The sequence below is a fragment of the Rhinopithecus bieti genome, unplaced genomic scaffold, assembly GCF_001698545.2.
Source record: "Rhinopithecus bieti isolate Rb0 unplaced genomic scaffold, ASM169854v2 scaffold_1403, whole genome shotgun sequence".
Taxonomy (NCBI): Eukaryota; Metazoa; Chordata; class Mammalia; order Primates; family Cercopithecidae; genus Rhinopithecus; species Rhinopithecus bieti.
In genome coordinates this window covers 928,417-941,049 of record NW_016803444.1, presented here as the reverse complement: position 1 = coordinate 941,049, position 12,633 = coordinate 928,417, and the positions used below count along the sequence as shown (strand labels likewise).

Genomic DNA, 12,633 nt, shown 5'->3' with positions numbered 1-12,633 from the left:
TCTCTGTTAAATGTTGAATAATGTGCTAAAGAGTTAAGAAGCCATGTCCTTACTATAAAGTAGGTAATAGTCTAGTTGGAAGAAAGAGAAGTAATCCATTACAGTACAATGAGGTGGGTGACATGGTAAGATTTGTGCTGCGGGCAAGGAGCAAATAGGTTCCAACAAATCAGACTATAAAGGCTTTCCATGAAGGGAAAAATTTTAAGTGAATCATGAATAACAGGAATGCTATTAACACATATAAGGGAAAGAATGCGTAGCTAGCAAAAGAAACAACTTATGAGCTTAGGTTCTCTGTGGCCCTAAATTGAAGGTCAGACAACAAATTCTGAGATGATGATTCTCATGCAACGAGTTTGTTTATTGGAGAAAGCTATGGAATCAACATTTGTGAGAAGAAAAGGCAGGACGGTTAGGCAAAGGGGAAAGCTAAGCTCCAGTGTGGTCACAAAATGGCATTAGCCAATAACAGGAGGCTGGGAAATGTGGTCTGAAGCTGGGATGACTCTTCGCAGGTGGAGTAAGGGGCCTTCACACCCCCACATAGACCAGTTGTTGAATACAAGCAGACCCTAGGGAGGAGTAGAAAATTTGGGTTAAATGACTTTAGCCAAAGGCAATTCCACAAATGGCCCCCAAATCTATTTACCAAACATTTATACTTCTCTAAAGAGGAGATTACTGGATAAGTTTGCCATTTTTCACCTTGGAATGAATCCTCTGTCCTCCAGAGGTTTGATTTTGTGTCCACAACACATTCTTTGTCCAGTCAGCATTGCTATGGTTGAAGTTTTGATTTCACTCAACCACATGGTATGAGGACCAGAAATCCTTACAGAAAACAAAACAAAACAAAACTTCTTTTAGTCTATTTTCCTTAAAAGGCAGTTATTGTCATGGGGTGCACCTAGGATATGACAGTTGCTACATATAGCTTCTTTAAGAAGGAAAATGTCTGATTTGCTGCTATGAAAAGGCAGTGATAGAAAAAAAAATCTTCATCAACTAACTCCTATATAGGGTGCTCACTTTTTCCAGATGTCATAAGAAATATGAGATCAGTAGCCTTAAAAAAACTATGCCTTCATCTCTTAAAAACCTACCAAGGCCATCAAGAAGTAGGGGTATGGCTTACCACGTGTAATCACAGGACCAGCAGCAACAGCATCATGTGAAAACTGTTAGAAATGTAATTACTCGGGCCACACCACAGACCTATTGAATCAGAAACAGTGGGATGGGACCATGCAATCAGGGTTTTAACAAATCCTCCAGGTGATTCTGATTCATGTTAGAGTGGGGCTTAACTTATAGCAGGTGCCCTTTACAAGAGTTCTTTTTATTTTTTAAAATAGAGATAGTATCTCACCATGTTGCTTAGGCTGGTCTCACACTCCTGGGCTCAAGCAACCTGCCTGCCTTGGCCTCCCAAGGTGCTGGGATTACAGGCATGAGCCACTGTACCCAGCCTGTTCTTTTTTTAAATTTCAAAAATGTAATAATTTTATTTTTTCCTGGTTCTAAAAGGAATCCTTATTCGTGGGAGAAATATTTAATCCAAAAAGTGTAAGTGAAATACTATGAACATTTTCATGCATTTCTTTTCATATACTTTTCATGAATATTTTATTTGTAGAAAATATGATGATGCTGTTATTATTATTTTGTAACCTGCTTTTGGATTTAATGATTTGCTTAGCTCAACACATATAGATGTAACAAAAATATAACTCAGCCTGCAAGTACAAATGAACCTACCCATACTCCAAGCCTTTCCATGTGCTACTAAGCCAGGAGTCCAATCTTTTAATACGTTTCTCCTTCCCAGTATTCCCAAGTTTAGAACTCTGGTTTTGGAGTTTTAAAACGGCAGACATATTTAAAAGTAACAATTTTTTATTTTGTGCTAGGCATTGAGGTGATTATACAAACAGAATATCAACTTCATAAACCTACATGTTTGGGAAAACATTAGGATATAAAGTATTAGTTTAAACGTCTAAATATGAGTATTATTTGCTAAATGTTTCCATTTGACAGTTCCTTCATTCTGTTCTCAGTTCTTAAGAAAGCAATGTCAAGAGAAAAGGAAATATCTTTAATTCAAGACTGCAGAGACCGTTGTGAACTTGAATAAAGAAAGCTAGGAGAAAATTATTATTACTGTTATTATTATTTTGCAGTGATATTGCACAATGTTATTCAGGTTTGAGTTGTCAAGAACACAGTGCAGGCTTTTGAGTCAGGCTGACTTGGGATAAGATCTTTGCTCTGGTATCTGCAAGCTCTGTGGCTTGCTACATTACTTTGAGCATTTTACTTCACCTTCACAGTCTTGTTCTCACTTGAGAAAAAATAATAATAACAGAAAGCATTTTGTGAGGTCAATTTGAAAATTGGATAATGTGCTAAATGAAGGATTTGGTTCTACAAACTTCCTGGTTTAAAGAACAACAAAAAAATTTTACAGACCATGAGAAGAAAAGTAACTTGTATTTGCAGTCCAGTGTAGTATTTCTCCTTCCTCCACTTCACTACCTTTGTGTGAACTTGAAGGTAAACATATCAATCCTTGGCCACAATGTGAAGTCAGCAAAGACTTGCTTCTGATTGCCAGCCTCTGCTTCCTTACCCCTCTTCACTGTCTCACTTTCAGGATCCTCTTCGGTTCCTAATCTTCCCTTTCAAACCAAGTCTAAAGTACCAGCCATTACTCACGTGCACTAATTAAACTGGAGTATGCTTTGTTCTTCACTGAGTTTTTACATTTACCACTGACTTTTACCTCCAATTATGCAATGAATCTGACGTAGAACATGATACATGGTAGTAGAAGTAGCATCAGAGTTTTGGGCCATGGCTCTGCTGCTTACAGTGGACAAAAGTGGAATAGCCACCACGCCTCAATGAACTTTAGTTTCTCTGCCCCCACATTGTTCCGTGGTGACTTCTGGGAGTTCCTGGCTAGAAGAGCTGGAATCCCTCCATCACTGGCGTCTCCCAGGAGCAGGAACTCTTCCCCAGGCACGGGTGTGCTTCTCTCCAGCCCTCCTCCAGGCAGACATCCCAACCAGGGGCAGGCTAACTCAGTCCTGTTCCTTTTGACCTTCACCAGCCAGACTCCCTCATGCATATTTCTGATAACTGTGACTTGTTAGATACATTTTAAATTATTATCTTAATTTGTAATATTCACACAATATAAAAATTTTTAAAGGAGCTATAAAATCTCTCCCACCCTAATCTTCTTCTTCAGTCTTCCTTCTTCCCCTAAATACAGGTAATCATTGTAATTTATTTCTTGTTCTTTATTTACATACAGTAAGGACAAACATAAATTTTATTTAACATTTTCGCCCCAAATGTAGCATTTTATTTACACTGCTCTGTATTTCGCCTATTTTCAACTTTTTCAAAAAGAAATACCCTCTCATTTGTTTCTCCAGCTGAATAGTGTTCCTTTATATGAATATGCCTCAACTGTCTCTAATTAGGAAAATCGAGATGGTTTCTTGTCTTTTGGTATTACTAATAGTACTGCAGAGAATAATGTTGTTCGTAAGTTATATCACACGTGGGCAACTTTTGGGTTTTTTTTTTTCTTTTCTTTTCTTTCTTTTTTTTTTTTTTTGAGATAGAGTCTCACTCTGTCGCCCAGGCTGGAGTGCAGTGGCATGATCGCAGCTCACTGCAACCTGCGCCTCCCAGGATCAAGTGATTCTCTTGCCTCAGCCTCCTGAGTAGCTGGGACTACAGGTGCCCACGACCATGCCTGGCTAATTTTTGTATTTTTGGTAGAGACAGGGTTTCGCCATATTGGCCAGGCTGATCTCGAACTCCTGACCTTGTGATCCACCCTCCTTGGCCTCCCAAAGTGTTGGTATTACAGGCGTGAGCCACCACACCCGGCCATAAGCAAGTATTTTTATAGGACACATTTCCAGGCCTAGAATTTATAGATGAAAGTTTACATGCATCTATAATTTTGATAGATATCACCTAATTGCCTCCATAGTGATTGTACTATAAATGGCATGCATGCTATTTAATTTGTATTTTTATTATCATGAGTGAGATTGAACCTCTTTTAATGTCGTTTTTTTCTCTGCAAACTGTTCATGTCCTTTCACCATATTTCTATTGTGTCTCCTGTAATGTAAATATTCACTGTGTAATAATATTTTCAAATCTTACAATGCAAATTATTCCCAGTATTTCTCATTGTCTCTAGCAATTTCTGGCAAATAAGCCAATCATTGCAATGGAATTCTATGTTAAGGAAGTATTTTTACATTAGTGGCATATTTCATTGTATCTACTCAGCCAGCCTGCATGAAAATACACCCATTTGAAGAATCAACCATATTAATGAATTTATTTTGATTTATAAACAATTTAAAATGGATAGAATATGTAAAGCCACATTACAAAATAAAAACAATTGTGGTCAATATGCACAATCTTAAAACACAGATAAACATATATATACAAAATCAAAACAGTGTGATTGTACTATAAATTGTATTACCATTCTATGAAGAACAGAAATAATCATGTTTGGAGAAGTCCTCTAGTTCCTCCACCTACCTTGGGCTTCTACAACTCTGTAGTAAGCTCTTGCTTCATGTCGTTCAAGGGTCTGTTCCTTGTTTGCTCAGCTTTTCTGTGAGACTGAACACAAAGAAAAGACATCGGTTGATTTCTACTTGGACAATGGCCCAGGCACAGCTGCTGTAGTCCTGGTTTTCCAGGTAATCATGGATCCTTCGGAAGTACATTTTAACTTGTAATCTAAGGTTATCACTACCCAAAGTACCACTTAGCTTCTCTGTTTCCAGTCCCATGAGTGCTTCTAGGTATTCTAGCTGTTGATGAAGTTGAATGAGGAATTTCTCCATGTGATTTTCCTCCCAACCATCCAGAGAAATATTTGCCCTGAAGAGGCTGAAGATCTGCTGAAGCATCTCATGGAGAATGGCCAGAGTATGTCCTTTTTGGTACTGCTGAGGACTCAAAGACTTCTGAGGAAGCAGAAAGTTTTTCCTGTGTGGTAGACACAGGTGAATTGACGAGGTTTGCAACTTATTCAAGAGTTTTAAACTTTCTTGATTCACTCTTCTTTGCTGGAAGAGAATCAGTTTCAAATCTAGAGAGAAGACAGTGGTAGAGGCCAGCAGCACCAACACAATTTCAAAGAAGTGCTTGATAATCATGGTGAAGGTCAAATATGCTACTTATCTCAGCATAGACTTAGGGACATTCCAAATCTAGTGAATGAATGTTTGCCTTTCGTGCATCTCAGATTATTTTGGAGAGTGTTCTCTTTTGTTGGTTTTGTTTTCTAACGTCATCTCTGCAAGTTTACACATTAGATTTTCAGGTTCCCTTTTCATGGTGCTCAGAGTACATTTTCTCCATTTCCCTATTGTGTTGGCTATTTTGAGGAAGTAACCAAAATAACTTATTCATTGTATGCTTTCCTTGAGGCAATTACAGACTAGTCAGCCAATATAATCTTTTATTATTCTATTCATTATATACAAAGTTTCACTGAACACAATGTGCTTTCTAAATATTTAGTCAAACTTATTAAAGTTCTTTTATTGAGATTAAGTTTTTTTCAGTAATAGTCTTTCATGGAGTAAAACTTATCAAAGGCTTAGCAGCACTTACAAGGAATTCAGAGGCAAAACTTAAAATACCTACAAACGACTAAATTTAAAACCTCAACTAGAACTGTAAATTTTCACAAATGCTTGAGCAAATTAACTTTAAAACATATATCAGCAAACTTATTTTATATCTTATCCTATCAGTTTAATATCTAAGATTCTAGCCTATAGAAGCAATGTGAAAAAAAGAGCAAAGAATGTTGTTATAATAATATTGCAATGGCAGAATATTAGAATATTAGGTTCAACAACAGGTAAATGATTACATATATGTTGGTACATCCATATAATTAAATGATATGTATCCATTATAGATGATAAAATTATATGTGAAGAGAGATTGGCGGCATTTGGTTAGTGTATATTCCCTAGAATAGCGATAACTTTGGTAAACTAATGTGAACATCTCTACATTAACAATGTCCTCTGAATTACAAATACCCATATTCTAAGTTCCTCTTGAATAAGCCCCCAATCTACCTTTCCAATCTTATCCCACTGTTGCTCTAAATATAGTGTGAGGGAATCTGAACTCCAGAAAAAGTGATTTAGTATTCCCTTAATACAGCTAGCGCTTTTGTGTGTGTGTGTGTGTGTGTGTGTGTGTGTTTATTGATGATTTCTCTGAAACATCACCTGTTGCTTCCTTTACCTCAAGAACCTCTCTGTGCAAGGACTAAAGACTACTTGTCCTTTAAGGCCCAGATCTCCCCCAAGGAGCCATAATCTTCTGGATCCCCACAACACTTTGTACCTACCTTATTTAAGACATCTTTCCTGTTCTGTCTTATATTTGACTATGAATTTACATGATTAAAAGTCTCTTCAGAGTGTGAAATAAACACTGATAACTGATTTCTTTACTGTCTATACAACTATAGTAGTTGCTTCGTAAATATGTGTTGACTTGGAATAAATTAATATGTTCTACACAAAGTGATACAAGATGTTGAATCTTATCTTTAATCGTTTTTCTGCAGGCAGCTGGGTGAATCCCTAAATGTCGAAAACAGGCACTCTGTAAACATGTATGGTCTCATTATATACCAGCTCAGCTGTATGTTTGGTCACTTACTCTAGTATTAATAAGTTGAAATAAACTGAGTCAGCATGCTCCACAGAGGGGTCTTTTCCCTCTCTATCTGAGACAAAGGAGAGAGAAAGAGAGAGAGAGAGAGAGACAGAGACAGAGACAGAGAAAGACAGAGAGAAAAGACCTATGATAATATGTAATATACAAAAGGAATAACACTTGTTTCATAACATTATGCTTAATCTATCTGGACAGTAGAATTTTGACTAGTCTCAAAAACTCTTTAAATATTTTATGCTGAGCTTCAGGAAAACAATATAAAAATAAATTAAGAATATCAGGTGTGACTCTGTCTAATAACAAGCTCTGATCTATAATTAAGGCTTTCTCATCATTTTCATTCAATTGACAAAAATGATCTAAATGTTGTTTAATTTACAAATGATCAGGGATTTTCCAGATGCCTTTCTGTTACTGATTTCGTATTTGAATCATTGTGGTTAAAGAATGTAGTTTAAATTTATTGAGACTTATTTTATGGCTCAGAATATAGTTTATCTTGATGATAGTTCCTTGTGAACTTGAAATAATAATGTTCTGCTTTTGTTGGTTGGACTGTTTTATAAATGTCAGTTAGGTTAAACTGGTTGAAAGTGTTTGAAATTTTCTATATCCTTTCTGACAGTCTATTTGTTCTATCAACTATCAGAAGAGAATTGAAATCCCTAGTATAGTTTTTGATTTGCCTATCTCCCATTTAAGTTCTATCAGTTTTTCCCTTGTTTATTTTAGAACTTTAGTATTAGGTGCATCATACTTAGGATTACTATGTCCTCTTGATGTATTGACCCCTTTATTTTAAAATGTCCCTCTGTATCCTTTGCATTATTCCTTACTCCTAAATCAACTTTCTCTGATAACCATTTATGTTTTTTTAATTAGTGTTAGCATATCTTTTTGCATCTTTTAATTTTTTAACTTATTCATGTTATATTTAAAGTGAGTTTCTTATACAGAGCATATAGTTGGACCTTGTATTTTATTCTGTCTGACAATCTTTGCTTTATTAGAGTGTTTAGGTCATTAAACTTAATGTAATTGTCAGTATGGCTCGGTTTATATCTACCACTTTATTATCTGTTTTCTAACTGCCCATATGTTCTTTTTTCACTTTTAAGCTTTTCCTTCCTTCTTCTGTATTGAATTTTTTTGTAGTTTTCTACTGCCCATTTTATCTCCATTATTGGCTTGTTGTAATACCACTTTGTTTTACTTTTTGTTTTCACACAAGTTTCTCTAGGATTAAAAATATACATCTTTATCTAACATATGACAGTTTACCTTCAAATAATATTACAACCCACTTAAAGTACAGTGTAGGGATATTATAACAGTATACTTCTATTTCCTCTCTCTCATTCTTTACACTACTTTCATTAATATTTCTTATATCACACATCCCCTGGAAATAAACTCTCTTGGCTTTTGTCTGTCTCAAAAAGTATTGTGTCTTCTTTTGAAATATATTTTGCTGTGTATAGAATTCTAAGTTGATTTTTTCTTTACTGTAAACATGTTGCTCTACTCTATTCTGGCTTGCATAATTTCTGAAGAGAAAACTGAGGTCATTCTTAATTTTATTCCTGTGTGCATGTTTCTTCCTTTTCTTTGGCAGCTTTTAAGATTTACTATCACTATTTTCTGGCAATTTGATAATAATGTGCTTTGGTGTGATTTTATTCTTGTCTCTTTTACAAGGATTTTTTTGAGCTTTGTGAATCCATGATTTTATCATTTTCATCAAATGTGAAAAAGTTTCAGACTTTATTTCTTTTAACATTTTTCTGTTTCCATTCCCTCCCTCCTAATCTCGTCTGGGACTACATCTCTAGATGTGTTTGACTGTTTAATATTATCACACAGTTCCCTGAAGCTTTGCTCATTTACTTTTTAGTCTTTTCCTCTGTCTTATTTTTAATACTTTCTGTGTCTGCCTTCAAGCTTATTGGTATTTCCTTTAGTAGTATCTTATCTACAGTTAATCCCATCCAGTATATTTATCACTTCAGATATTATACTTTCATTTGTAGAAGTCAAATTTGTTTCTTTTTCATATCTACATTTCTTTCCTCATCACATTCATCTTTTCCTCTACATTCTTGAGCACATGGGGTACATTTATAGTAGGCGTTTTATCTCCTTTTCTGATAATTCTATGATTTGTGTCATTTCTGGGTCTGCTCTTGTCAATTATATTTCTATTCTTTATGGGTCCTATTTTCCTATGTCTTTTGCATGTTTGGTCACTTTTGAGTGGATTCTGAGCATTGTAAATTTTACTTTAATGGGAGCTGGATTTGTTAAGTCCTTTACATATAGTTGAACTTTGTTTTAGGGTATAGTTGAGTTACTTGGAATTTGATTCCTCTGATACTTTCTTTGTTAGCATGAGTGAAGCATACTTTATAATCTAGGGCAATATCTTTGTAACCAAGAATACAGTCTTTTGAGGACTCTACTTAATGCTCTCTGAATTTGGAGATTTTTGCCCTCTGGCTGCTGGAAACATGAAATATTCCCAGCCCTGTGTTAGCACTGGGGACAGCCTTTGCTGCCTGCTCCTTTCTGGATGCTTTTTCCTAATCTTGGGTAACTCTTTTACATACACGCACAAACCACACATTAGCTAAAGACTCCTGAAGACATTTTTACAGATCTCTGTAGCTCTCATTCATTCTCCCCCAATTTCCCTCTGTGCAGCAGTATCTTCTCCAATATTTTGCTGTCTCCCTGAACTCCAAACTATGACATATCAACTCAGTGAGAATACTGGTCTGTTGGAGTTTCCTCCTCTTTGTGCTGCAGCCTACACATTTTCTACCCAGCGTTAAGCTGGAGCAATGGTAGGGTTTACTGTATTTCTTTCCTTTCTATCAAGGATCATTATCTTACGCTACCTGTTTTCCAATGTCTAAAAACTATTTTTCATATATTTTACTCAGTATTCTAGTTGTTTACAGTGAGATGATAAATTTAGTTGTCCCTCATGACTAGAAGTGGAGGTTCTCTCATCATAAATAATCTAAAGTGGGAGTTGGCAAACTATAGCCTATGGACCCAATCTGGCCTACCACCTGCTTTTGTAAATAAAGTTTTATTAGAACACAATGATGCTCATTTGTTTATAAAGTGTATATGGCACTTTCATGCTACAATAGCAAGGCTAAATAGTTGTGATAGGAACCACATGGTCTACAAAACCTAAAATATTTACTATCTGGTCCTTTACAGAAAGGTTTGCTGAACCCTGATATAAAATATTAAAAACAAAATATAAATGTATTCAAAGTCTAGAAATTTTGAAAATATTTTCACAAAAAATATAATCTTAAAGTAAATGTTAAAAAATTACATATTTTATATTTTCAAAAAAATGAAATTTTATGTTATCTATCAAAATTAAAAGACAACATGCATAGTATAATTAATGAATATCAAATTTAAACTGACAGTATTTAAATAAAGCATATACTTAATCTTTTAATTAAAACTTATTAAACATTAAAATGTTTATAAAAGTAAAATTACATGCAGTTCTATCTTTCAAGGTTCACATGGATGCCGATGTTAAAAAAATGTATCACACTTCTAGCATATGTCTAGACCAACATAAATTCAGATTTAAGAGTAAAATAAATTGATATTGAGAAATATTTTCCCACCTCCATGTGCAACTATTGCCAGTGTCAATCATAATTTATGAGTCCCTCCTGAATCACTAATTGTTACATAAAGACAAGCAAGAGAATGGACACTGGGTACTATTGAGACATGGTATTTCATTTTGTAAGAATCTATTGCATTCATGCTGTCCCTGAGGAAGGGTTTACTAGGCAATTAATGTGTCTTTTCTCTTTCCTCTGTAGTTCAAATCCCCTACATTCCAAGGCAACGTCTCCTTCATGGCATCAGGCACAGTCACTTTTTTGTAGGGGACTGAAAGCAAGAGATGTGGAGAAATGTTTCCCTGGGAACCGAATGGAATTACTAATGAGCATATATATTTAGAGTTATTGGGTCATATGTGAGCACTGAGCACCGGATCCTAAGTGATGTGGGTACTAGATGTTTTTAAAAAATGTGTGTGTCTATGCATGTGTGTGTATGTGCACTTCTACGTGTGCATACACATATGTTGTATTAATTGAATCATGTCTGATATTCAGGGGTCTCAAAAGGGCAAGACCTAGAGTAGAGCACAGGTCACTCTTGTCCAAATCTAAGGATGGTATTAAGGAAATTCACTGCATGCTTACATTGCTTGTAGAAAAACAATGGAAAAGTGCCATGATGATGAAAAAAGGGCTAAATCTTAAGTATCAGTGAGTATGACGAAGCCTCTGAAATAAATTAAACAAATGACTGGTAGTTCATCTTTAGCTAGAATGGGCTTTTCAATGACTTTTAAACTTATTAAGTAAGTATTGAGTTTTATTTATTCACTTGTCTCCATAAATTATTTATCATTACTGTCAATCTAAAAAATGTAATTAAAATTGTGATACCCTCTGTTTAAAATACACAAAAATAGTTCCAGTTAGTGAAGAAGGCATTTTAAATTCAACCAAAGGATGGCAGCATAATATCAATTACTTAGAACCTGGGACAAACTTTGCTGTTGGTAAGATAACACAAATCAATGGTATCTAGTGGTCTAAGTAATAATGTATATTCAGCAATACATTACTCAGACCAGGTGTATTGTTCCCATAACACGTTAGATCACGAATCTGTCTAACTCATATTAAGATACTTGCTGGTTGGTATTGTTATATTTCCCTTTTTTGCCTTGACCACACTAATGAATGGACATTCCTTGCTTTCTGGCCTTCCACCACCTCCTCTCCCTTTCTGGGGGTGGGGGGGGTGGGGGAGTCTGTAAACATATTCTGACTTCTCTGCCCACTCTGGGATCATGTGCCCTGGCCAGACTCTCCAGTGTGCCACATACAGGGTGCCACATCTAGCGAAATTCCAAGCTACTCAGTGCCTCCCTTTGCTCTGGCCTCAGTTATTATTTCAGATATGGTTTTTTTTTCCAATGATATCGACACAGCTGTACTCCATTTTCTGAGCATAAACTTTCAAATATTTGACCATATTAATTTATCTATCATAGAATTCTGGAGCTGGAATTGCTCTTAAATTGATATCTAATCTCTGCTCCCTTTTCCCTTTTTGAAAAATTCAGTCCCAAAGCCAATAGATGGGCAGAACAATGTAAGCATTTTGCTGGAAAGGGCAGGAAGCCACACTGCTGGAGCTCAGACAGGCGAAGGTGACTGTTTACGTGGAGAGAGAACCTGGCGCCAGGTTCAGCCTAAGAGTAATTAGAAGATCCGTGGAGTGGGGCTGCTGTGGGAGTCATAACCTGAGTGGAGTGAGGAGAAACATTCTATAAAACAATTGCCCTGTAATCGTTCAAGGTCATGAAAGTCAAGAAAGACCCAGCAACTGCTCCAGACTAGAAAAGACTAAAGAATATAGCAACTGAATGCATAGCATGATTCTGAATGGGATCCATTTGCTATTAAGAATATTATAGGGGCCAAGCACAGTGGCTCACACCTGTAATCCCAACACTTTTGGAGGCTGAGGTGAGTGTATCATCTGAGGTCAGGAGTTTGAGACCAGTCTGGCCAACATGGTGTAACCCCATCTCTACCAAAAATACAAAAATTAGCCAGGCATGTGGTGGGTGCCTGTAATCCCAGCTACTTGGGAGGCTGAAGCAGGAGAATTGCTTGAACCTGGGAGGCGGAGATTACCCGTAAACTGAGATTATGCCACTGCACTCCAGCCTGGGTGACAGAACAAGACTCCATCTCAAAAAAAAAAAAAAAAAAAAAAAAAAAATTTTTATTG

General features: G+C 36.0%; 1 protein-coding gene across 3 annotated transcripts in view; it reads right to left on the bottom strand.

The window, feature by feature from the left end:
* Positions 1-363: 363 nt before the first annotated feature.
* The window catches only part of IFNE (interferon epsilon), a 75,194-nt gene continuing 62,924 nt past the window's right edge, over positions 364-12,633 (bottom strand). Inside the window, exons 1-3 of one of the 3 annotated variants that reach the window (XR_001887707.1) lie at positions 4,591-5,216; positions 709-834; positions 364-575 (exon numbers count right to left, since the gene is read on the bottom strand). Coding sequence is in view for 1 of the 3 variants with exons in the window: in XM_017884219.1 (XP_017739708.1) it covers positions 4,635-5,216 (582 nt within the window). In the remaining 2 variants the exon portion in view is untranslated. Of the gene's footprint in view, positions 576-708; positions 835-4,590; positions 5,217-12,633 lie in introns of those variants that run through there. The other 2 variants (XR_001887709.1, XM_017884219.1) reach the window with 2 other exon arrangements.